The 26,162-nt window shown below is 46.2% G+C and overlaps 1 protein-coding gene across 1 annotated transcript in view; it reads left to right on the top strand.

The window, feature by feature from the left end:
• The first annotated feature begins 738 nt into the window (after positions 1-738).
• DKK3 (dickkopf WNT signaling pathway inhibitor 3) overlaps positions 739-26,162 on the top strand; it is a 50,003-nt gene continuing 24,579 nt past the window's right edge. Inside the window, exons 1-4 of the mRNA XM_027563289.1 lie at positions 739-904; positions 1,534-1,758; positions 8,311-8,448; positions 11,252-11,335. Of these exons, the coding sequence (XP_027419090.1) occupies positions 1,546-1,758; positions 8,311-8,448; positions 11,252-11,335 (435 nt within the window). The 5' untranslated portion in view covers positions 739-904; positions 1,534-1,545. The remainder of the gene's footprint in view (positions 905-1,533; positions 1,759-8,310; positions 8,449-11,251; positions 11,336-26,162) is intronic.

Below are 26,162 nucleotides of genomic sequence, written 5' to 3'. Positions count from 1 at the left end.
ATAAATCTCTCTCCTGAAAATATCTTAACTATCTGAACGCCTGCTCTGCCATTTTCCCAGAGCACAGAATGCCTCAGCCGCCATCTCTGCCCCGAAACCCTTTCACGGTATGCTGAAGGTCAGCAACTTCAGGAGCTAGTGACTTCATTCCTATAGAACCAGCTAGCAAGCAACATTTTTTTTTTTAAATTATCATACTCCAAGCTCCATTTTACATTTAGGCTAACTGGGGAGACACAAATCTGATAACTTGGAGATCCTTAAAGTCCTAAGGAGCAGAGCTGGGGTTGACACCAGGGAGCCTGACTGCAGAGTCTGGTCTTAACCACTCTGCCGCCTTTAACGAGCTTGCTGACGTTCTCAGGACCTAGGACCTATTGCGGGAGCTACAGGTAGGTTTTCTGGGCTGGAGTAGGAGTTAACCACGGCAGAGGGATTATGACCAGTAGTTTGTGATGGGCCTTGAGTGCCAGCCTGCCAGGTACAGAATAACCTGGAAAAGGCAAGGTGGCGAGGGTTGGACACAGAAAAAACACCTCATGGAAAGTGTGGCAAGAATCTGGGCCAGAGATGACAATGCCGCCCTGGGATGCCGGGCGGCAATGGGATGCGAAGAAGGGGTCAGCTTCCTGCAGGGCCAGGCGCGGTGGCAGAGGCCAGCCTGGGGTGGGAGGTCGCTGCGCCCGGGCCGGCCAATGGCGGCGGGCTGGGCCGCAGCCCCTCCCTAGGGGCGGGGACGGGCGGGGCGAGCGCTGCGGGCTCGCCGGGGTACCAGCGCTGCCGCATCCCTGCCGAGCTCCTAGCGCCGGCGGTCCGCCCACCAAGCAGCTCCAGCTCCGCAGCCTCGAGGCAGACCCGGGCAAGGCCTGAGGTCCAAACCAGAGCGCAGCGCAGTCCAGTTGGGGTGGGTGAAGGGCGGCGGCGGGGAAGAGGGTGGCTCAGCTCGGTCCCTCCGGGGTGGGTGGAGGAGGACGGGGCGTCGGATTTGGTTCCAGCCCCGGGGGTGGGGGTGTTGAGTTCTCTGACCACTCAAGATGGGGGATCGAATAGGGGGCGGGAGAGTAGGGTCGCCGCAGCACGGCTGCGCTCTGACCTGGTGGAGAACGTAACAGGGCTCAAACCCGGGACCCAGGCGGGGTGGGGGAGCGGGGAGGGAGGGAAGAGGGCCCTGGGGCCGGGTGGGGGGGGGGGGTTGGCTGGAGATGGGTGTAAGCGTAGGGGCGCCTGGGTTCTGTTGCTTGCAAGAGGGAGCTATCCCTGGGGGCCGTAGCAGAGCGCGGCTCGTGCTCGAGTATGGGGGTGGGGGTACGGAGAGGATCCGGGCGCGGGGCTGGAGTGTGGGTGGGGGTGGGCTTCCCGGTCTGGGGATGCTGCGTCCTCCGGAGACTCAGTTTCCTCCTTTCTGGGGATGGGTGCGGGGAAGCCGGGCGCCGGGGGCGGGCCAGGCTCTGAGAGCCAGAGGCGGCGGGGCGGGGCGGCGGCGCGGGCGAGCGGGTGGTCGGCGCGCCTCTGACCGCATTCTGGGACGCGCAGGCGGCGGCGGAGATGCGGCGGCTCGGGGGCACCCTGCTCTACCTGCTGCTGGCGGCGGCGGTCCCCACGGCCCCCGCGCCGGCTCCGACGGTCACCTCTGCCTCGATCGAGCCCGGCCCGGCTCTCAGCTACCCGCAGGAGGAGGCCACTCTCAACGAGATGTTCCGCGAGGTTGAGGAACTGATGGAGGACACGCAGTACAAACTGCGCAGCGCGGTGGAGGAGGTGGGTGCGCCCGAGGGGCCTGCGCTCCGGGAAGCGCGAGGCGGGTGACAGTGGGGGCTGGCGAAGCAGTGCGCCAACCGCTGGCCAGGGTCCTCAGGTCCACTAAGGGGCTGGGCACAGCCGGCAGCAGATTTCGAGTTATCTGGAGGCAGTGCAGGGGTGATCCCAAATCCCACCTGGTTCCTGCCAAAAGCTCTGGATCTGAAGCTGTCCACCCAGAGACACCTGCTGGACCCACCCATGGACAACTGGGGTCACCACCTGCTTGTAGGCTGCTGGCCATCACCTTACAATTAACTTCAGGTGTGCGGTTGGCCTCATCCTGTTTTAAGCGGATGCTTGCAAGGCCCCTGATATTCCAGCACTGTGATTTTGCAGAGGAGACTCCAGGTATCTCAAGTCCTAGCTTGTCTGTTGGGCTTTGAGCTTGTGCCATGTTCCCGAGAGACAATTAGGGTGCCATTCAGTTCAGTCGCTCAGTCATGTCCGACTGTTTGTAACCCCATAGACTGCAGCATGCCAGGCTCCCCTGCCGGTCACCAGCTTCTGGAGCTTGCTCAAACTCCTGTCCATCGAGTGGGTGATGCCATCCAACCATCTCATCCTCTGTCATTCCCTTCTCCATATGCGGACAAAAAGCTCTGAGCTGTGCTGGTAATCTGTCTGGGCTTCCCCTAATGCCATGTGGGGCAAAGAAGGGACCTCGGTATCTCCATCAGTGTCAGTGGGTGGTGGGTGATAGGAGCAGGGGCAAAGTGAAAGGCCACCCCCACTGCATTTCCAAGGGTGCTGTGGAGTCAGTCCTGGGCTCAGGGCCCTCCTCTGCCATTCACCATAGGGTGGTATTGGCCAAATCCTTTAACATCTTTTACCTCAGTTTTCCATGAGAATTAAATCTGTGATATGTGTGGCACCTGGAGTATAATAGATGTGCATATATAGCAGCTGTTAGTTATCAGATACCAGACATCTCGGGAAAACTTTGCCTGTTTCTTGCTTCCGTCGCCTCCCAGGTTCAAACGCTGTGGATGGCATCCTCTGTGATCAGCACGCAAGCATTGCCAGGGTTGCCTGGAGAGGAGGTGCAGATGGTCCAGTTCTCCCAGCCAGGTGGCCCTGCTGCCTGGGGTGGGTGGGCGTGGCCCCTGTTGGGCCTGACTCTGGCTGCAGCCTGTCTTTGGAGAGAAGCCAGCCATCCCAGGGAAGGAGTCAGTGAGAGATCAGATGTCTAGGCTGGATGGTCAGGTGCCTCCATGTCCCTGTTTCTCCACAGTGCATTTGGGCAAAGCCTCCAAAGCTGGCTCTGGTCTACTAGGCGAGGTGGCTTTTTCCTCCCACACCTGCTTAGTCTGGGGATCGCTCCCCTTCTTTCCCACAACAGTCGACCTGGTGGACCCTGGACACTGGTGAAGGAGACACTGGGTTGGAAGGTGGTTGCCTGGGTAGCTGTACCTGAACATCCACTGAACAGGCTAGATTCCAGATATAGACTTTGTTTCCTGTGAAAGCAAGAGAATCCTGACACGAAACAATGAAAGGGACAGGGGTGTCAGACAGGCCCCAGTGAATTTTAACTCTGCACCTTCACTGATTAAACTGAACACATCATCCTTGGTTCCAGAGCAAGTCATCTGCTTCCCTTCACTGGGTTCTAGGACTTTCCCTCCTGCCCACGGCTTCCTGTTGAGACTCATCAGGTCACCTCCCCATTTTTATTCAAGACTGAACTAAGATCCCATAAGGCACGCAGTGCAGCCAAAAAATAAATAGAGTTAAGTAAAATTGGTGCAATATAAGTTGCCCCTTCATGTCGCTGTTGTAAGGACTATGAGAAATTGCTGATTCTCAATAAATAATGGCTCTCACTGGCACTAATGGAAAAGAACCTGCTTGCCAGTGGAGGAGACATGAGACCCATGTTTGATCCCTAGCTCAGGAAGATCCCCTGCAGAAGGGTATGGCAACCCACTCCAGTATTCTTGCCCGGAGTATCCCATGGACAGAGGAGCCTGGTGTGGGCTACAGCACGCAGGGTGGCAGAGTTGGACACGACTGAAGCGACTTAACACCCAGACAAACACACTCATTATCATCATATTAATAGCACTAGTGTGAATGGTAACAGAAGAACCACTAGTGTCTGATATATAATAGAATCACAGTGGATTAGGGCTATTAGTATTAAGTTTTAAAAAGAGATTGCCAGAAAGCCCCTTAAATCTATAACACAGGATAATTGCTGTTTTCTTACTGTCCCAGTAAAGAACAGAAAAGGACGTGTGTCCAGATGCGTTAATTGTTTACATAGTTGCATCATGAATCTGCTTTCAAGTAACTTCCTGACATTTAAAATATTCCAGCTGACTTCAAGCTGCTGGTTTCTCCTAAGGGAAAAAAGTTAACTCTGGTTATAGGATCATTCTTGAGAGGAAGCAAATCTTCAAATGGTTCAGTCTGGGCTGTTTGTTACTGATAAACATATTTTGAGGATAAAGCCACTCCCCACCCCTCCATTACCACGTCTGTAATGGGCATATTTTACAATAGAATGTTCTTATCAACTCGTTATTCCTAGGAAGAATGCCAACAGCAAGCCTGAATTTCTCTCTCCAGTTTTTCTTACTCTGTTCCTTTAACAAACACAGAGTTAACCAATTGTGAGTGCCATGTTAAATAATATTCACATTCCTCCTCTATGAAACAAGTCCTGTTGCTTCAGGCTTAGGTTTCTCTTGCTAGCAGCAGTAATAGTTGTGGCTGAAATTTCCACTGTAAGCTGTACTTCTAGTTTGTGGTGCCATGAAAGAGCTTTAGCTCATTCTGTTGGAATAACCACTGGTTGAGGAGGAAATGGCTTTATATAAAGACTATCTGCTCAGCCCAGAGCAAATTCTAAATTTGGTACCTTGTCAATTATATGTAAGCCAAACTGGAGGAGTCTGATTCCTATAGGAATTGTAAAAGCGCTGATGTTCTCTTCTCCTTCTGGATTTAGTCCCTCTAGCATCCCCAGACTCCTCTTCTTTCCCAGCTGTTCTTTTCTATCACTAAACAGCCCAGGATCTCTCCCTTAAAACAAATTTAAAAAGCCTTTTTCTTCGTCTTAGGTCTCCTTTCTTCATCCGTTTCTCCTCTATTTTATTAGCAAACCCTTCGAACATATGTTATCTACTTCTGCCTTTTCCACCCCTACCCAGACATCCCCTGGCAAACTGGCTTCTTCTAAAACTGCTTTGTTTATTATACCTTTGCCGAATGGCAGATACTGGATCAAGTTCTCGGATTTCATGAGCTTTAATTCTTACATTTGTCCAATAAAGTAGAATCATCATCATTTTACAAACAGGAAAGCTGAGGTTTAGAGATATTGGGTTGACCAAAAAGATCATTTGGGTCTTTCTGTAAGGTGTTACATATTAGCCACCCCAGTATTTGGTATCTTGCCTAAGGTCACGTGGCTGCTTTGTGGCCGAGCTGGGACTTAACCCCATGTTCCCTGACTCCAGAATCTGGGTACTTTCTACTTTGTTGCCTTCGGATGCTGCTGGCAGCAACTTCTTGCCAAATCTAGTGGTGAGCTCTCAGAAGCCTGAGTTCTTCTAGATTTATTTGGAGGCCCCTCCAAATAGAAGGCCCTCCCCAGATATAACTTCTGACTCTCAGCCTGCTTCTAGCTAGTTCTCTGACTCCATTCTTTTCCTTCTCTCGATTCTGTATTATGTCCCAGTTAGTCTTCAGAACCGGAGAAGCTGATGACACCCCACTCCAGTACTCTTGCCTGGAAAATCCCATGGACGGAGGAGCCTGGTAGGCTGCAGTCCATGGGGTCATGAAGAGTCAGACACGACTGAGCAACTTCACTTTCACTTTTCACTTTCATGCATTGGAGAAGGAAATGGCAACCCACTCCAGTGTTCTTGCCTGGAGAATCCCAGGGACGGGGGAGCCTGGTGGGCTGCCGTCTATGGGGTCACACAGAGTTGGACACGACTGAAGTGACTTAGCAGCCGCATCAGTCTTCAGAACTTACTGCAGCTCCCCATTGCTTGGTGCAGAGGTTCTTACCTGGGGGTGAATACAGGGGAGGGAGTATCTCAGAATCATCTGGAAAGCTCATTGTTTTGTGGGGTGCCCCCTCCAGAAATTTTAATTTGGCAGCTCCAGATATGTAGATATTTTTTTTAAAGCATTGGGCATGACTCTGAGGTACTCTTCTGGTTGAGAACTAGGCTAACACCATCTGCTTTAGAACTATACCCTGGATCCATCTGTCAGTCTGTCTCTGCTTCATCACCATCATTTTATCCATTTGGGGTCCAGCATGGACCCCTTGCCCTAGCCCGTGACACTCCGTTCTCATCCAGGCTGTCACCGTTTTGCCTCCGCTATGCTCCTCTCTATCCAGCTCATATCTGTCCTTTGAGACCAGCCCAATCATGGCTCGCCTCCACCTGGAAGCCTTTTTCCTCTCTTCTTTGAACCTGACTGACTCTAGAGACTTTCATAATCATCCTCAAACTAGCTTGTGTGAGGATGCCCTATCTCCCCAGTAAAAGCACAGGCAGAATCTTATACTAGGAAAAACACGTAATTTGGGGTCGGACCAACCTGAGTTCTAATCTAAGTTTTGCCACCTACTAAGAATGTGATGACCTTAGACATTCCTCCAGTTTCGTCAACCTCATTTTCTTCATCTGCAAATGAGGCAAATAATACTTCCTCATAGAGCTGCTGTGAATACGCAAGGAGATATGGAAGGGACTGGTGCAATGGCTCAGACATAGCTGATGCCCAGGCATGGAGGCAGTGATCAGGTTTCAGATATGTCAGGAGTTATCTCAGGGTCAAACACAGTGCACGGTGGCAGCTGACCAAGTCCTTGTTTGGTTTTCTGGGCTTTCTGCTGACTAGATGTTCTTCACACTTCTGATGCAGTGCCTCTGTGTTCCATTGAGACGTGGGAATTCTTTCCCCATGTATATCCAGCTCAGCGAACCTGGTTGGGAAAGATTGGAAAAGATGGGCCTCTTGTAGTATATAAGGGAATAGAAAACAGTAATTTTTTAAAAAATAGTAAAATCCTTTTTGAGGATTCATTTAAAGGAATAAAAATAGCCGAGAGTCAAGACTGCACTGTTGGAAAATTGCCAGCCACCAGTGACAGCTTCTCTTTGTGTCTCTCATTTTAAATTCCTAGAGAGACTGTCTGGTTGGCTCAGCTAGTCCATGATGTGGCTTCTGTTTAAGTCCAATCAGCTGTGGCTGGTCCAGTTGTCACCTGCCCACTCATCAAGTCTGGGTCTGGAAGTGGGTACAGATTCAATTTGGCTGATGTGTCTGGTATAGATGTCATGGAGGCTCATGATATGAGGACAGTGGCCTCAGAAACCTGACATCAGCAAAGAACACTTGTGTAAGAAGGGCCAGAAGAAGGGTGTACCACAGAATGAGTCATCTGAACCTCGACAGGGGTCTCTCTCGTACTCAGAGGGTGGATGGGGAAGGACTCATAACTGTGATCCTACCAGTCATGGGGAAGGGGCTAGGTTGGTTCCCCAACCCCAGTCAGCCCTGCAACAAGGATTTGGGAGCAAATAATTTATTTGCGGGGCTTCCCCAGTGGCTCAGCGGTAAAGAATCTGCCTGCAGTACAGGAGCCACAGGAGACACGGGTTTGATCCCTGGGTCAGGAAGATCCTCTGAAGGAGGGCGTGGCAACCCACTGCAGTATTCTTGCTTGGAGACTCCCCATGATCAGAAGAGCCTGACAGACTACAGTTCATAGGGTTGCAAAGAGTCACACACAACTGAAGCGAATTAGCATGCGTGTAATGTGATGTGATCCCAGAAACACTAGGAGGAAGTAGGAGAGTGAGATGGAAAAGGAAAAAGGCAGCAAAGGCTGTGCTGATGAGCAGGTGACTTCTAGGGACAACTAGGGTTCCATCTTTCTGAGGTCCTTGGAGAGAGAGAAGCTGTCCCACTGAACGGAGAGGGCACTGGGGTACTTACCCTCATAGGCTCTTCTTCACTGATTGAGGGTTGTCCCTGGGGTGTTCACTACCTAACACTTGGTGCTTGTGCAGACTGAACACACCTCTATAGTCAGAGAATGCTCTCAAAGAGAAACAGAGTTGGTTGCTGGCATGTATGGGAATTGAATGTGAGTGACCTCCTGATTAGGACGTGGGGAGATGGGAGCAGCGCCAAGAGCATCTCTCAGGGGTCAAGATTGCTCAGTGGGGGCATTCTGAAATCCCAACTCTGCCCTTCCCTGGGAATCTTGAGAACTAACCTAGTCTTCCTGAGCCTCAGTTGCCCCACTTGTGAAATGGGGACATTAACACCCACCCCATAGGGAGATTGTGAGATGTAAGACGATAATATATGAAAACATTTAGAACAATGTCTTGTTCTACTCAGTCCTCAGTGGTACTTATCAGCAGCACCATTGTTATTGCAGAAGAGGAAAAGAGTAGTTTTTTTTCTAATGGACTCTGGTATGTATCAGGAGAAAACAATATTGCTCATTAAATTCATTGATTTAATTAGATGGAAGCCGAAGAGGCTGCTGCTAAAACATCATCAGAAGTGACCCTAGCACACTTACCTCCCAGCTACCACAACGAGACCAACACAGAAACCAAGGTGGGAAATAATACCATCCATGTCCACCGAGAAATTCACAAGGTAAGTCGTGGCCGGCGCGTCCTCCTTTCTGCAGTGCCCAGTCCCATCAGAGGACTAAGGTGTGGCCTGTGTTCTCTTTAAGAGAGTCTGCTGTGCAGATGTTTACATATTTGATATACAAGTCAAAAATACACATAAAGATGGTAAAATACAGGTTAAAAGCCAGAGGGAGTGAGGGAGATTATTTAAAGGGGAATAAATTGCTTTTGCATTGAAGCAATAAATTTAACTCTAGTCTTCCTGCCAGTCCAATTGCAAAGGAATGTTCAGGGATTTTTATTACTTGAAAAAAGGAAGCAAATAAGTGTTTAGAGAAAGACGTTCCCAGTATTGAATTTGAGGAATTTATCTCACAGGTTTTTATCTGTGATTCAGTAGAGAGGTGAAATAGAGTTCATGTTGTGGTGAATAGATCTTCACCATCTCCTTAGGAGGAGCTCAGATGTGATATACTCAAGTCTTCAGAATGGAAAACCTCTATTGCTACAAGATGAAACATTCATATGTTTGCTGGCTATCCATTCACAATTTTACAGTGGCCTGTTTTCCAACCTGCCGTACGTCTAAGTGTCTCTTGGTCCAGAATCTTGCATGAGGAGTGAGCAGGCTTGTTCTCAATCTGATTTGAGAAAGAAAACGTTGCAAAGGAAGGTGGCATTCACTTGCCCCTAACATGCGATGTCTCCAGGGTGACTTTGGTAGGACTTTGAGATCAAATCATGTGGCCTGTTTTCTCTTAAACAGAGTCTGGTGTGCAGATGTTTGGGTCATTGTTAGAGGCTGTAAAATTGACCTCTGATCTCATCTCAAGGCCTGTGCACAAGGCCATGAAGATTCTCACAAAAGCGCCTTGCTTTTGTTCAAGTGTGCAGGTAATGACTGAGCTGACACAATAGCATTTCTGTGCCATAGAGGATTAAAGGGTCAGTTCTCATGGGCCATTGCCCTGACTATAAAGTAGCCTTTGTGTGGCGCTAGTCCCACTGCGTACTCACAGCCCCAGCTCCAGAGCACACCCCTCGCATCAATGAATGAGCCACCTGCCAAACAGAATCCTTTAGCATTGCTCATCTGAAGACTGGAGAATTCCAGTCTTTGTCTCCAAAAGTGATTATTTTATTCCTGCCAAAACCAATATTCAGTCATCCTTTCTGACAATAATTAGCCAGTAGGTTTGGCTGCTTCTTGAATTTGCTCCTTGTGAATATCAGAATAACCAAGTATGTGTCCTGCCAGTAACGAGTATGATTTTCAACTTTGTGACCCTCACTAACCATGTTTATGAAATAGGAAAATCAGCATCTGTAATACCTTATGGTGTCGTGGGGGCCAAATGACTTAAAGTGTGTGAGAGTTGTTGTAAACTGTAAAGCGCTATGCAGCAGCAAATTGTTCTTACTGTTAATATTACTGTTGTTCTTATGGTGAAGTTACGGCATCCGCATGGTGTAGTAGTTTTTGAGTGGGTTCCATGGAGCTCCTGTCCTGCCTGATGCTTTATAAAAGAAGAGTTCAGTGGTGAAACATGTTTGGAAAACGTTGTACATATTTCTCTTCCTAGGGATACAAAAATGCACCTTAGTGTAATAAAACCTCAGAGAAGTCCCTGGATCTTTACATACAGGACTGTATAATTTTAAAAATATATAGCATTGATTAATCTTGTGAAAATCTGGTATAAAAGGAAGAAGACATCATTTCTTTGCTGGAGAGAGGAATTATTTACATAAAAAAATTTAAAGTATGTTGGTGAAGACATGATCCTTATGCTCCAGAACTGGAATTAGAACTGGAATTTGATCCACTGTTGCACATTAGGCTAAGAGTTTCCACTTTGTTTTGGCTGCAGATGCCTGTGATATTAGAGCTGGCAGGAACTTTAAAGATGGCCTAGAAATGAGAAAACTGTGAATCAGAGAACAGAAATGATTTGTTCCAGGTTGCATACTAGACGGTTGTTGGTGTCTGAGCCAGGGATCAAAGAACACTGATCCCCTAGCTCCTGAGGTTCTCTCTGTTCTTTTATCACCAACATGAGGGTTAGACATGGCCTTCGATGGGGTGAGAGTGGCCTGAGTTTCAATCAGGCTTCCAATCAGGCTTCTAAGGCTCAGCTTTGAGGTGCCCACTCTTGGATACAGAAGCCAGGCAGACAGTAGCTAAAGGAATACAGGGCCAGGCCTCCTCTCAGCATACTTAAGCACTTACTTTTTTTTTTTTTTTTAACTTTTTATTTGTACTAGAGTATAGCCAGTTAACAATGTCGTGATAGTTTCAGGTGGACAGCAGAGGGACTCAGCAATACATACACATGTATCCATTCTCCCCCAAGTTCCCCTGGCATCAAGGCTGCCACATAATTAAGCACTTTCTTGAGGAAACAAAACAGTTTCCCAGAATCAGGGAGGGGCTGCTCTAGCTAAAACCTGCTTCCTTCACTACCCAGGCCTGTAGTTGTTGAAAAGAAAGTTGACTTGGAGCTTCAAATGAATAAGCCCCAAGAATGATAAAAATAGCTAGTGTTAAGTGTTTGCGAGGTGACAGGCTGTGTGCTGCGTGCTTTACACAGACTTCCTCGGTCCTCCCCTTGGCAGCCCCATGCTGTAGACTCTGCTCTGTCTCTTAATCACTATCTGATGCTGCTGGTGGAGCTCAGAAACATAGGGAGGAGTGGGCATTCTGTCTACTTTGACAGATGCTCCTGCTTCAGAAAATAGAAAACAACAAAACAAAAAACCAACAACTTGGGGGATTTGTCCAGAATCCCCTCTATTTCACACTCACTGTCCCTGTTTTCCTGTAGATCACAAACAACCGGACCGGGCAGATGGTCTTTTCAGAGACAGTCATTACGTCGATGGGAGATGAAGAAGGCAAAAGGAGCCACGTGAGTTGCCGTCTTCCTTGCACTCTCATCCTGATGCACACGTTCCCTTGCTGAGCCTGGCAAAGGTGCCCCAGACTTCACACCATGGGCAGAAAGCGGGGAGCTCCCGTGCACCTCTCCTGCCTGGTATCTGCCTAGTATTCCCCAATTCCTACATTTATGGCCAGACAGATGCAGTCCAGTAACAGTCTCTGCTTCCATGTACTTTGCTTCAGAAATGGCAGGACATGGCAAATTCCGTTGTCATTTGCACGGCTGCTCTCGGCCTTGAAAGGGGAACACTGAAGGGTTGGGTGTATTGGTTGGGGGTTTCTGGTAATAAGACCTGGTGCCTCTAACCTGAAAATCGCCTAAAGCCGCTGGCCAGACCCACACCCTTTATGATCCCAGGCCTGGTCTGGCAGTTTGAGAGCAAGAAAACTTCAAGTGAAACCCAGTGGCCCAAGAGAAAGGTGTCCCTCTGCTCCAGCCTTCATGCTTGGGCCCCTTATGCTTGCACTTGCTACTCAGTAACCTGTTGTTTAGTCCAGAGGTGGGCTGCTCCTTAGAGAATTATAGATTCTGAACGATGAGAGGGGCGTCATTTCATAGAAGGAAGGCCTGGCACAGGTTGGAGGGTGACCCAGGATGCCACTGGTCTCCAGACTTCCAGACCAGAGGTGAGTCCGCTGCACCTTGTCTTCACAAAGAGGTGGCTGGTGAGGAGCCGACAGGGTGGCTGCCGTGTGATTCAGTCCATTGTATGAAGCGCCTCCTCTGTGGGGCTGGAGATGGTCAGCCTCTTTGTGCCCAGGAGCTTTATGCAAACTTCCCACCACACGTTCCTCCCTCTGCGGTGCCTAATGCATCCCCAGCCTTCCGAGGGGATCAGGGATATAACCTGACCCTTTGTGGCCTTATCATAAGAGAAGCAGTGTACCCATAACCACTAGGGAGGTGGTGTTACTGTGGTTGGTAGTAAATGGGTTCTTTTTTAAAAAACAAATTTACTTATCTTTATTGAAGTATAGTTGATTTTCAGCATTGTGTTAGATTCTGGTATATAGCTAAGTGATTCAGTTATACGCACATATCTATGTATTCTTTTTCATATTATTTTCCATTAAGGTATATTACAGGATATTGAATATAGGTCCTTGTATTATACAGTAGGACCTTGTAGTTTGTCTTTTTATATAATAGTTTGTATTTACTGACCCCAGCCTCCTAATTTATCCCTCCCCACCCCCTTTCTCCTTTCTATGACTGTGAATCTGTTTCTGTTTTATAAATGAGTTCATTTGTATCATATTTTAGATTCCACATGTAAGTGATATCATATGGTGTTTGTCTTTCTCTTTCTGACTTCCCTTAGTATGATAATCCCTAGTTGCCTCCATGTTACTGCAAATGGCATTATTTTATTCTTTTTTTGGCTGAGGGTGGTATCTTGTAACTTTGATTTGCATTTCTCTAAGAATTAGTGATGTTGAACATGTGCCTCTTGGCCATCTGTATATCTTCTTTGGAGAAATGTCTAGTTAGGTCTGCTGCCATTTTTGATTGAGTTATTTTTTATTATTAAATTATGTGAACTTTTTGTAAATTTTAAAAAGTAAGCTTTTGTTTATCACATCGTTTGCAAATATTTTCTCCCAGTCCATAGGTTGTCTTTTCATTTTGTTTATGGTTTCCTTTGCTGTGCAAAAGCTTGTAATGGGATTTAACAGTTTAAATCCCATTTATTTATTTTTGCTTTTATTTCTATTGCCTTGGGAGACTGAGCTAAGAAAATATTGGTACAGCTTATGTCAGAGAATGTTTTGCCTATATTCTCTTGTAGGAATTTTATGGTCATGTCTTACGTCTAAGTCTTTAAGCCATCTTGAGTTTATTTTTATGTATGATATGAGCGTGTGCTGTGACTTCACTGATTTACATGCAGTTGTCCAGCTACCCCAACACCACTTGCTGAAGAGGCTGTCTTTCCTCCATTGTTCCCCATTGTATGTTCTTGTCTCCTTTGTTGAAGATTAATTTCAGTAGGCATGCTTTCATTATATTGAGATATGTTCCTTCTATACCCACTTTGGTAAGAGTTTTTAAATTACGAATGGATGTTGAATTTTATCAAATACTTTTATGCATCTGTTGAGATGATCATGCGATTCTTGTCTTTTCTTTTGTTGATATGGCACATCACATAGATTGATTTGCGATGTTGAGCCATCCTCATGACTCTAGGATGAATCCGACTTGACCATGACGTAAGATCTTTTTCTGTGCTTTTGGATTTGGTCTGCCAGTATTTTGTTGAGAAGTTTTGCATCTATATTCATCAAAGATAGTGGCCTATAATTTTCTTTTTTGGTATTGTCTTTGTCCGATTTTGGTGTCAGGGTGTTGGTAGCTTCGTAAAATGACTTTAGGGCTATTCTCATCTCTTCAGTCTTTTGAAAGAGTTTGAGAAGGATCAGTGTAAGCTCTCTGTATGCTTGATAGAATTCCCCAGTGAAGCCATCTGGTCCTGCACTTTTGTTTGCAGGAAGGTGTGTGTTTATTGTTTTTTTAATACAGGTTCTATTTCACTTCTAGTGCTCAGTCTGTTCAAATTATCTATTTCTTTTCAATTCAGTTCTGATGGCTATAACTTGTCTATTTCTTCTCAGTTGTCCAATTTGTTGGCATATAATTGTTCATAGCATTTTCTTATGGTCTTTATATTTCTGCAATATCAGTTGTGATTTCTCATCTTTCACGTCTTATTTTGTTTATTTGGGTTCTCTTTTCATCTTGGCAGGTTTGGCTAGAGTTTTGTTGATTTGTATTTACCCTTTCAAAGAACTAGCTCTTGGTTTTATTGATTTTTTCCTATTTTTAAAAAATTTCTCTGTTATTTCCTCTCTAGTCTTTATTATTTTCTTCCTTCTGCTAACTTGATGGGTTCTTTTTGCTTGTTTTTGACACAGTAGTCAGACATTTACTACAGGCAGGGGGAGTCCAGCCAGCTGTGTATGATAGTGCTGACCCCCCATTCAAGGGACCTGGGAGCTGGTGGGGGGCAAGCCATGTGGTGAAATGGAAGGAGACCCAGTGTCACAGGCTGGAAGCATGAGTTTGTCACTTACAAACTAGGTCACCTCATTTCCCCCATCTTTTAATGAGGCAATGATTTTCACCATCTCTCCCAACTCTGAAAGCTCAGAAGCCTGTGAAGGAAAGATAGGATTGACTAAGGTCAAGAGAGAGGAAAGGCCAGTTTTTGAGGGTGGAAGAAGAAAGAGAAAGAAAGAGAATAGGAGGGGGAAAAAAAAAAAGACAAAGAGATGGTACCAAGAGGGAAAAGCTTTAGAGTATTCCAGATTTAAGTCTCTGTGAGAGAACAGGGGAAACACAACTCTCAGGGATGTGGATTACAAAAAAGCTTTTGTGTTCAAGATAAAAAGGTGTATGATTGTATGATTGCATAGTTTTGTTCTGGGAAGCCTCCCAGAGCCCAGAGGGCAGCAGCACTGCTGTGAGCATCTTTATAGCTGCTGGAGGCCCTGATATACATCCCAAGCTCCCTGCTCTGCCCTCCAAGTAAGGCAGTTTTGTCAGGCTTGGAGCACTATGGCAGGGGGAACCAAGCTCTGAGATTGGCAGGTCGGTGAGAGACAAGATCTCAAAGATGCCAGGAGTGTACATGGGTCAGGGGGCAGCTGCCTGCACTTGTGTGCTGCAGCCTCCAAGTGTGTGCCAGTTTTCCGGAGTCTGCACAGCCTGTGTGTCCCTGCTCTGGGCTCAGCTGGGGGGCCCAGAATTCCCAGGGCTGCTTTTGCAGGTCACATGTTGATTGTGAGATGGAGGACCTGCAGGTTCCTGGGCGGTGCATAACCTGAACCCCTGTGTGTGATGGTCCTGAGAATGCAGGAGGGTGACAGGAGGAGACACATCCAGGAAACCCAGGATGTGGAGACTCACTGAGTTTTTCCAGATTCCTGCACAGGCCCTTGGGATCTTAACTCAGCAAGTTTTTCTATGAGAATAAACTCCAATTTGATTGACTAGGAGAGTGACCCGGGGCATCTGATGCTTGACTGGCCGGTGCCTGCTGAATTGCCTGGGGTCTTGAGAGAACAGACTAGAGACTTTACAGGGCGCTTGTGAAAGGGAGGTCATGTGGCAAAAGCAAGGGTATGTTACCGCAGAGCCTCGCTTGTTGTCGAGTGTCTTGCCAAGAGTCAGAGAAACAAGGTCTGGTTTCAGATGCCCACAGAATTCTTGTATTCGAATCTTTGTGTCTGAGTGGGAAGCCGTAAAGACTAGATTGCCTCCAGAGGCATGAGAATGGCCGAACATCGTCACCACTGTCCCATTCCATGGTTTGGCAATTTAATGGTTTTTACGGTTGGCTCTGGAAAACGCGTTATGTGCGAATGAAGCATTCTCTGGGTTGGAAAAGGGAAGCTTGCCTCTCAAAAGGACAAAAAATCATAAGCTGTTCAAACCTTAAACTACTATAAATAGAGGCTGAATTCTCAGGATTTAAAGCTCCCAGATGAATTCAATTAAACATAACCACCAAACACTCCATATTTTCCTTTCTTCAGATGCTGGGATGTGTATTCATACATATGGTAACCCGAGCAGGCCCATGGAAAGTCACAGACAGTAATGCTGTATGGCCGTCTAGAAAACCTAGCACAGTACGTGCAAGGCATTGGTCTGTTTTTGCTTTCACACTCGAAAGGGGAAAGGGACACGGAGGCTTGTTATTTCATCTGAGCGCACGGGCGACTGTGATATGGTCTGACATCTTTCTGTGAGGCTTTTGTGCGGAGCCCTCCGTCTGTCTCCCTTGATGGGCCACTGGGTGGGCTGACCACGGCTGTGCTGCTGTCATGCAGTGGGTTAGGAGGGAAGCGGTGTGTTGGAAGCCGGAGAGCAGATAAGCCATTATGCACACATACAAGGCTTTTGTTTATAACCGTGTCCCCAAATATGAAGCATCTGGCCCAATTACCCAAGGCACCACTTTGAAGGGACATGTACTCTCATTAAGACATCCTCAGAACTACAGAGCTCAGCACATTGTGCATCTGTTGTCTTTTTTGTTTTCACATTAGAGTATGATATAAAATATCCTACATAATAAGGTATTTTCTCCAGCTGAACATACCTTATTTGAACCCACTGTTTCAATCACATACAACCAGCTCCAAGATACTTCTTGAAACTTCTGAGGGCCTAGGTAGACAAATTTCACTACCAGATTTGTCCAGATAGTAATGATTTGAGTAATCCCATGGTTTCCTTGTCCAAGAGAATGATCAGGATAGACGGCAGACTGTGGAAAATGGCGATGGACTTCTCCACCAGTGTGAACTCATTGTCGTCTTCTCTGCTGTGAAGATGCTTTGTTATCTGTGTTCAAGTCTGGGGGAAGACAGATGGTCAGTGTGGCTGGACTTCAGGATTTGTTTGTTTCCTGTTGAACAGTAAACATCCCGTTACTTCAAAGCCCAGAGAGACTCAGCAAGAGTGTGGGCAGAGAAAGTGTGTTGAATGGCGTCTTTCCCCAGGAGACCTTGGGTTCTTCCTTGCCCCCAGCTCGTTCATTTATCACAGAGTAACTGCAGGTGAGGGGTTGGCTTTGTCTGGTCCCTCTGCCATGATGTCTGAGGCTGAAGTTGCCTTTATAGATTTCATGGAATTACAGAGGGCACCATGCTGACCAGTCATTGGGGTTTATTTTAACAGAAATGCATTAGTGGAAAGGCACAGGTTCCTTGCAGTAGTCCCCAACCTTTTTGGCACTAGGGACCTGTTTCATGGAAGACGATTTTTTCCGTGGTCCAGGGTGGGGGAGGATGGTTTTGGAATGATTAAATGCATTGCATTTATTGTGCACTTTATTTCTATTATTATGACATCAGTGTCACCTCAGATCTTCAGGCATTAAATTCTGGAGGTTCGGGATCTCTGCCTTGGAGAACTTTGTTCAGTACCCAGAGGTTCAGCCTCCTGGAGAGTTCTTTTGGGTGTATGTTGGGGGGCTGGGTGCATTGCCAAGTCCCGGGAGAAGCCCTTCTCTGTCAGTCTGGGGGCAGAGTGAAGTCTGAACAAGGTGTGAGGCTCACCTAGGTTCAAACCTATCCTAACCCTCACACACTTTGTCCTCTGTGGTTCTGTTTCTTTCTTTATCCAGTGAAGCTAACCATCCTCGGTTCACAACATTGGGTGAGAGTCTTTAAGGAGAGGTTTTTAAAGCTCTTTGCGTGAGGCGCATTATTACCAAAAAGTAATTAACACAGGGTTCTAACTGGCTTCTCCCCTGGGTCCCAGGAACCTACTGCAAAAGTGGAATTCCCCTGGAAGCTGAAGCTGTGTTTCAGGACTCCATGGGCCTCTTCCCACTGCTGTTTGTGGCCTGGGGCTAAGTTCTCTAGAGCCATGCCTCACCCTCTGAGTCATGCATTTTGCTAGAGGCTTGTGCTCCCTGTTTTGAGCCTGACTCACCCTGCACTTCTTGTTCTTATGAGTCATAAGTGACTTGTTTGGGTATTAGCGATACAAACAGAAGGAAAGATGGGCCTAATGAATGAGAAGAAGCATAAGTGATGTTCAGGTGCTAACAAGATCCCGGATGGGGCCGGGTTGGCACGATGCATCTTGGTTTCTATGGAAAACAACATGCTTGTGGGTCTAAAAGTGATGGCGTAGTCTCTTGTGAATGTGCAGTTCCACAGTCCTGCAACCAGACACCTGGGTCCTTTTGTGTGTCTAGGTTTCTATTTTGTACTGACTTAGTAATTTCTGACCAAGCATAAGGCCCTTATGCCTTCATCCAGTAGGAAAAAATTATAGGGAAAACTGAAGAGATCAGTTTTCAGAATCATTCTGAAAAATGGATAAGCAGTCCCCAAATAAATAAAGTCGATCCAAGTCAGGAGTGTTTAAGGAGTAGGCATTTCTTTTTGAGCTATAACCTGGCTATATTAAATTGTACTCTCCTCAACCTAAATATCCTTCAAGAAGGAATTTGTGATTCCACATGCAAAATCAAAATACTGTGAAGTTCATAAACCAGTTTCACACAGGTTTCATATATGTTGGTATAAAAGGTTGTCTTCAGTGAAACATTAAGTGAAGAAAAAGCAATTGTAAAGCAATATACTGCTTTACATATATGACGGTATATTTAAGATATATTTGATATACGTGCATGCATTCTCAGTGGCTAAGTCATGTCTGACTCTTTGCGGCCCCCTGGACTGTAGCCCGTAGGCTCCTCTGTCCATGGAAGTGATTTCCCAGGCAGGAATACTGGAGGGGGTTGCCCTTTCCTTCTCCGGGAGATCTGACCAGGGATTGAACCCACATCTCCTTCATTGGCAGGCGGGTTCTTTACCTCTGAGCCACACGGGAGCTCATATTTTATAGATACAGTTTATCTCATTTTTTAGAGAAAAAAGTATACATTAAAACACTTGGCAAAATGTATATAAAATCATTACTAGTAGTTACCTCTGGGAGAAATTAACTTTGCAGAGACTTTCCCTCTATAGCATTCTATATGTTTTGAATGTTTTTAAAAAGAGTTTGTGAGCTATTTACAGTTTTGCCGTAGACATCTACCTATTATTTTGAATAATATTGCAAGTTTTTCTTTGTGTAAATCCTAGAAATTAAATTGCTGTGTCAAAGTGTGTACAATGTAAGATTTTGAGAGATGTTACCAGATTTTCCTCCAGACGGTTGTACTGTTTTGGCTCTCAGCAGTGATTTCTGAAATAACTTCACCAGTTCCCCCTCGCCTGCAACGGGTGTTGTAGTGGGTGACCACCTGTGTCTTCTCTTTGCTTCCATTTCTTTGATTATTAGTAAGGTCAAGGGGAATCGCTGTTTGAGAATTGTAAGTTGTAGGCAACATAGAGTTCTCTGCAAATTTATCTCATCCCCCCTTCTCTTCCTCAGAAAGAAGGGTCAGTTTTGCATGCCAGGCTGCTCCCAAGACCAGATACCATCTGGCTCAGTGTGGGACAGATTAGGAAGGTGTGACGTTCCAGCGGGGACTGTCTGTGTGTTCCGTGTCCATGGCCACGGCTGCCGGGCTGTGAGACACACCCGGGAGTAGGTGGTGGTGATGTGCAGGCTACTGCCCCCACCGCTGTAAACGCAAAAAGACAGGCTCTCCCTCCTTCCTTCTCTGGCCACTTCCACAAACACCCCAAACCAAAGCTTAGGTGCCTTCTGAGAGGAGGAGCACTTCAGGGGGTTGGGTAAGGCTTGGGCCCAGGGAAAGTCAGTATAGAGTACAGCTCTACTGCTGTTTGCTGTGTGACTGGTGACCCCTTAACTGCTGCAAACCTTAGATTCCTCATATGTACAGTGGATTCATCAAAGTACCTTGCGTATAGTGCTTCATGAGATAAAACAAAACAATCCAGATAACAAAACCATACAGCGCCTAGAATGTGCAAATAAGCAGTCAGTAAATGTCAACTCTCTGTGTGTCTCATTATTTGATTACCTCCAAACAGTGGCTGTCAGAATTCCAAGTATTAGGTATTCAATTCATCCATTTATTTGCATGTTCACTGAGCACTTCATGTGTGTCTGGCAAATAAATGTAAGAGATGGTCCCTGACAGCAGAGAGGACCCAGGATAGCAGTGGCACAAAAAAGTAAATGGGTCATTACAACAAGGACTCATGTGTATTTCCTAAGGCAGAGGTGGGCAGAGGAGGACAGAGCATGGTGGGAGCATTGTGTGAGTGTCAGATGAGGTAGATCTTGTTAGGAAACACTCTTTCCTGGTCTCTGGAGTTTCTGCAGGTTTTATGAGCAGAAGCACTAGTTGCCCTTTGGTTTTGGACTATCTTTTCAAGGATGTTTGTACAGCAAATGGCTCTCCTCCTTGGCAGAGGGCAGGTATGCTTGTCCATAGTATAGTCCATTACATAAGATTTGGTGCTCTAAGCGTGACACTTCTCAGCTGTGATGCACACCTTCTACACACACTACATCTGCCTGGGCCCCTCCACGTTGCCTCCTGGGACTGGGGGCGAGGGGAACTGTCACAGACATGACGCTCATGCTGCTTCTGGGCTGTCAGCAGTGAAGTCCTTTGTCTCTGACCCAGGAGTCTCTTGTCTCTGCTGTAGCCATGAAACTGTGACCAGCTCACCTACTGCCTTGTAAGTAAAGTCTCAGCCTCTTTACACATCTTGGCAGGCTTCCTGAAAGAGGTGGCAGTTCAGCTGTATTTTGAACAGTGTCTAGGAGTTCTCAGTTGTGGGGAGGAAGGGCATTCCTTGCAGAAGCATTCTTTGTTCATGATCAGGGAGGCGTGTGGAAATAGAACATGTCTGAGGCACACTGCATAGTTTAGAATGCCAGAGCTGGGGGTGTACTCACGGGAGCCACAGATGAGCCTGTGGGGAGGCAGGAATTAGATCAGAAAGGGCTTCGAGAGCCCAGCCAAGGAGTTGGAAATTCATGCTGTTAGGAACATTCCAGGCGTCTGTATAGGGTATGGAGGTTCCATGCAATCCCCAGACAAAAGAGCCAGGAAGCCGTGGTTTGGATGGCATAGGCGTTGGTGGGGACAGGATTTTGATTAATCCTGCTGAAACTCAAGGGCCAGTCATCTGTGTCCTACAAAAAGTCTGGCTTCAGGGCTTGGAATCTGGAAACTTTTATTTAGAACACACTGCTTTTGCTTGGTGCCAATAGGCAGGCCAAATAAATGACAGTGATTGCACTTGAAATCTCATTAGGCTGACGGCTGCAGAACAAGATGATTTCTGGGGCTTCTGAGTAGCCTGAGCATGTCAGGGGCGGAAAAGTCCCTGTGCAGGTAGCTGGCTGTCCCGGGCTATTAGGGCCTGGAGATCCTTCCAGACTAGCCTGGGGCCTTTTCAGTCTGACCATAAGATCTGTGGCTTTGCCCTTTCTTGATCTTTGGCATAGTTCTGAAAAACTCACAGAGCTCGTGAGTCCACTTTGTTTTATTTTTAAAATAACATCAAAGACCACATTGCCTCATTTGATCAGTGTGACTCAGAAAGTGACCAGATTAACCATCCCTTCTCCAAAGCCACCTATTTCTCTTTTCCCGGGTAAATCCTGGTAACAGTTCAGATCAACTGGTCAGTGCTATGAAGTGATTGAGTGCTCAGTGACTCAATCAAAATGACAATATTAGTAACAGATGATGATGAACATAAGCCCTGCTGCTAATGAGGCTCTTGCTCAAGATCTCTTGCTTGAGATCTGACCAGCTTCCCTTCACATAATCCTCATGACAACCATGCAGGGCTCATACCCTCTTGACCCCATTGTATAGATGAAGTAATTGAGGCGCAGCAAAGATAAATAGCAGAGCTAAGTAGAAAGCCAGTACTAAGAGAAAAAACCAAAACAAATTACTTAATTGCCAAACCTCTAAAACCCATGTTCTTAGTAAAACATTTTTTGATTGTGGTAAAATATATATAGGGGCTTCCCAGATGGCGCAGCGATTAAGAACCAGCCTGCCACTGCAGGAGATGCAAGAGACATGGGTTTGATCCCTGGGTCAGAAAGATCCCCGGGAGTAGGAAATGGCAGCCTACTCCAGTATTCTTGCCTGAGAAACCCTATGGACAGAGGAGCCTGGCAGGCTACGATCTATGGGGTTGCAAAGAGTCAGATGTGACTAAACACACATACACACAAAATATATAGAACATACGATCTACCATCCCAACCGTTTTTAAGCATGTACTTCAGTAATAAGAACATGTACATTGCCACGCAGCCTGTCTCCAGAACTCGTTTCATCTTGCAGAACTAAAACGCTGTGCCCAATAAACAATAGCTCCCGTCTCCTCCCTCCCCCTGGCAACTACTCCTCTATTTTCTGTCTCTATGAATCTGACTATTCTAGATACTTCATATGAATGAGATCATACTCTATTTGTCCTCTTGTGATTGGCTTATTTCCCTTAACATTATGTCCTCAAGGTTCATTCATATTGTAGCATGTGTCAGAATTTCCTTCCTTTTTAAGGCTGAACAGTATTTCTCTGTGTGTATATTTTCATTTATCCGTCAGTGGACATTTAGGTCGCTTCTGTTTCTTGGCTTTGTGAATCATGCGATGAGTGTGGGTGTACACATCTCTCTCTGAGTCCCTGATTTCAATTCTTTTGTGTGTCTACCCAGAGTGGAATTGCTGGATGATATTATAATTCTATTTTTAATTTTCTGAGGCACTCTCATACTATTTTCCATAGCAGCTATGCCCGTGTACATTGCCATCAGTGGAGCCTGAGATAGGATGTTGTGTTACCTCTTGGTTTTCATGACTGTACACACTAGAGAACTCATGCGCCCAGTGTAAGCTGAAGGGCTTACAAAAACCCCTGGGCTCTGTTGTCCTAGGTCAAGACAGTGCTTTCCCAACACTGGTCCCACTAGCAGCCTCTGTAGTATGGCAGCCGTAGTCTCAGGGGTAACTGATACCACTAAGCAGAGATATAACTAAGCACTAACTCACAGCCCCAGCCTGTCGCCTACTTGCTGAAAACCGTTTCCACCTCCGCTCACTCACCAGCTAGGTGTAGGCAGGCTCAGGCTGCATCCTTGGAAATTCATCTCTAGGATCCAAAGATGCGGTTTTCCTGATGGTTAGGAATCTACGCCCTGTCCACACCCTCCTTTGTGAGATCCCCCAGCATGTCTCCTACAAGAATCCCAGGGGTTTTGGGGAACTCCCGCTTTCCTGTCAGGGCACTGCAGACTCCTGGGAGCTCAGGTAGGGGCTCAGGGCTCAAATGGAGAGGGTTTTGTGGTGGTGCACAGTTTTTTAAAACTCCCACTGGTGGTTGGGAGGGCTTTCTGGGAGGAGGGCTAGAGGCCAGGGCATCTGGGATCAGAGGCAGACCCCAAGGAAGGGAACTGACTCGGGATGCAGGTTTGGGATGCAGAGGTAGGTATTTAATGCTCTCAGGAAATTCACAGTCATGCCCCAAACCTGATGAGCTGAGCTGCTGTCCCAAATCAGGCAGGAATATATTCTCTTGGTCCCATCCCCAGCAGACTGTAGGAAAAATGATGGATGAGGATTGAGTCAGCTAAATGTTTGCCCAGATCTCATTGCTCTATCTAGACCCTCTGTCAGTTTCATTTTTCACCTCCACCTCCTGGAAGAGAAAGAATAAATAAGACATTTGGGTATGTTTTATGGGAGCACAGAGCAGTGGGATTTGGAGTCTGAAGTGTCATGGGTTGGAATCTCTGCTCCTTGGGTAATCTCCCCCACTGTGCTGAGCACTGATTCCTGCTCCGTGAAAGGAGGAGTTCGTGACTTCCACAAGGGTGTTTAGAAAGAGGAGATAAGGCATGGAAAGAATCTGGCTCTCAACAAAAGCCCAATAATGCGAAGTCAAGTGGGCCTTAGGAAGCATCACTACGAACAAAGCTAGTGGAGGTGATGGAATTCCATATGAGCTATTTCAAATCCTAAAAGATGATGCTGTGAAAGTGCTGCACTCAATATGCCAGCAAATTTGGAAAACTCAGCAGTGCCCACAGGACTGGAAAAGGTCAGTTTTCATTCCAATCCCAAAGAAAGGCAATGCCAAAGATTGTTCAAACTACTGCACAATTGTACTCGTCTCACATGCTAGCAAAGTAATGCTCAAAATTCTCCAAGCCAGGCTTCAACAGTATATGAACCATGAACTTCCAGATGTTCAAGCTGGATTTAGAAAAGGTAGAGGAACCAGAGATCAAATTGCCAACATCTGTTGGATCATTGAAAAAGCAAAAGAGTTCCAGAAAAATATCTACTTCTGCTTTATTGTACGCCAAAACCTTTTACTGTGGATCACAACAAACTGTGGAAAATTCTTTAAGAGATGGGAATACCAGACCATGTGACCTGCCTCCTGAGAAATCTGTATGCAGGTCAAGAAGCAACAGTTAGAACTGGACAAGGAACAACAGACTGGTTCCAAATCAGGAAAGGGGTACATCAAGGCTGTATATTGCTTATTTAACTTATATACAGAGTACATCATGCAAAATGCCGGGCTGGATGAAGCACAAGCTGGAATCAAGATTGCCGGGAGAAATATCAATAACCTCAGATATGCAGATGACACCACCCTTATGGCAGAAAGTGAAGAACTAAAGAGCCTCTTGATGAAAGTGAAAGAGGAGAGTGAAAAAGTTGGTTTAAAACTCCACATTCAGAAAACTAAGATCATGGCATCTGGTCCCATCACTTCATGTCAAATAGATGGGGAAACAATGAAAACAGTGACAGACTTTATATTTTTGGACTCTAAAATCACTGCAGATGGTGACTCCTTGAAATTAAATGACGCTTGCTCCTTGGAAGAAAAGCTATGACCAACCTAGATAGCATATTAAAAAGCAGAGACATTACTTTGCCAATAAAGGTTCATCTAGTCAAAGCTGTGGTTTTTCCAGTAGTCATGTATGGATGTGAGAGTTGGACTGTAAAGAAAGTTGAGTGTTGAAGAATTGATGCTTTTGAACTGTGGTGTTGGAGAAGACTCTTGAGAGTCCCTCGGACAGTAAGGAGATCCAACCAGTCAATCCTAAAGGAGATTAGTCCTGAATATTTATTGGAAGGACTGATGTTGAAGTTGAAACTCCAATACTTTGGTCACCTGATGCAAAGAACTGACTCATTTGAAAAGACTCTGATGCTGGTAAAGATTGAAGGCTGGAAGGGAAGGGGATGACAGAGGATGAGATGGTTGGATGGCATCACCATCTTGATGGACATGAGTTTGAGTAAATTCTGGGAGTTGGTGATGGACAGGGAAGGCTGGTGTGCTGCAGTCCTTGGGGTCACAAAGAGTTGGACACAACTGAGCGACTGAACTGGACACAACTGAGCGACTGAACTGAACTAAAATGTAGATTCTCCTTTCTGACCTAGTTTCCGGGCCTCTGTGGTCCAGAAGCAGTGATTTACCAAATATGGTGGTGATAAATTAGTACATGTGTTTATTTTGTTGCAAGATTTCTGTGCCTTGAAACCCAGTAACTGAGAAACTTTCTCAGGTGCTAGACCAGACAGATGAAAAAGTTATTGTGCGTGAAGAAAGGCCTTGTGTCAAAGATAAAGTAAAGCGAGATTTCACTGAGTTTTAGAAGTATAAAAGGCAGAATTTACAGGGTCCTTTGAGCTCCTGTAGACCAGAGTTGAGAACATGGGCACATATACTGCCATCCTCCCCACTGCCACACGCGTGGCAGACATCACTAGTCAATTGTGGTTATTTCCGAATGAGCCCAGAATTTCAGAACCTGAGATAACATGGCACTTCAAGCAGCTATTAACCAGCTGGAAAAGCACTCTTGAAATCCATTTCCCTTTCCTGCTATGGACCAAATCTCTCATTGTTCAGATGAGAAAACAGAGATGGGGTTGGAAGGGGGCACATAATTTTCTCCAAATCATGCAACTGATGGAGTTGGGACCTCATATCCAGTTGTCTGTGACAAACCTAAACAGCATATTAAAAAGCAGAGACATAACTTTGCCAACAAAGGTCCGTCTGTCAAGGCTGTAGTTTTTCCAGTGGTCATGTATGTATGTGAGTTGGACCATAAAGAAGGCTGAGCATTGAAGAATTGATGCTTTTGAACTGTGGTGTTGGAGAAGACTCTTGAGAGTCCCTTGGACTGCAAGGAGATCAAACCAGTCAATCCTAAAGGAAATCAGTCCTGAATATTCAGTGGAAGGACTGATGTTGAAGCTGAAACTCCAATACTTTGGCCACCTGATGTGAAGAGCTGACTCATTAGAAAGACCCTGATGCTGGGAAAGATTGAAGGC

Source organism: Bos indicus x Bos taurus, chromosome 15 (assembly GCF_003369695.1).
Source record: "Bos indicus x Bos taurus breed Angus x Brahman F1 hybrid chromosome 15, Bos_hybrid_MaternalHap_v2.0, whole genome shotgun sequence".
NCBI lineage: Eukaryota > Metazoa > Chordata > Mammalia > Artiodactyla > Bovidae > Bos > Bos indicus x Bos taurus.
The sequence above is the reverse complement of the archived record's forward strand: the minus strand, read 5'-3'. Positions and strand labels throughout refer to the sequence as shown.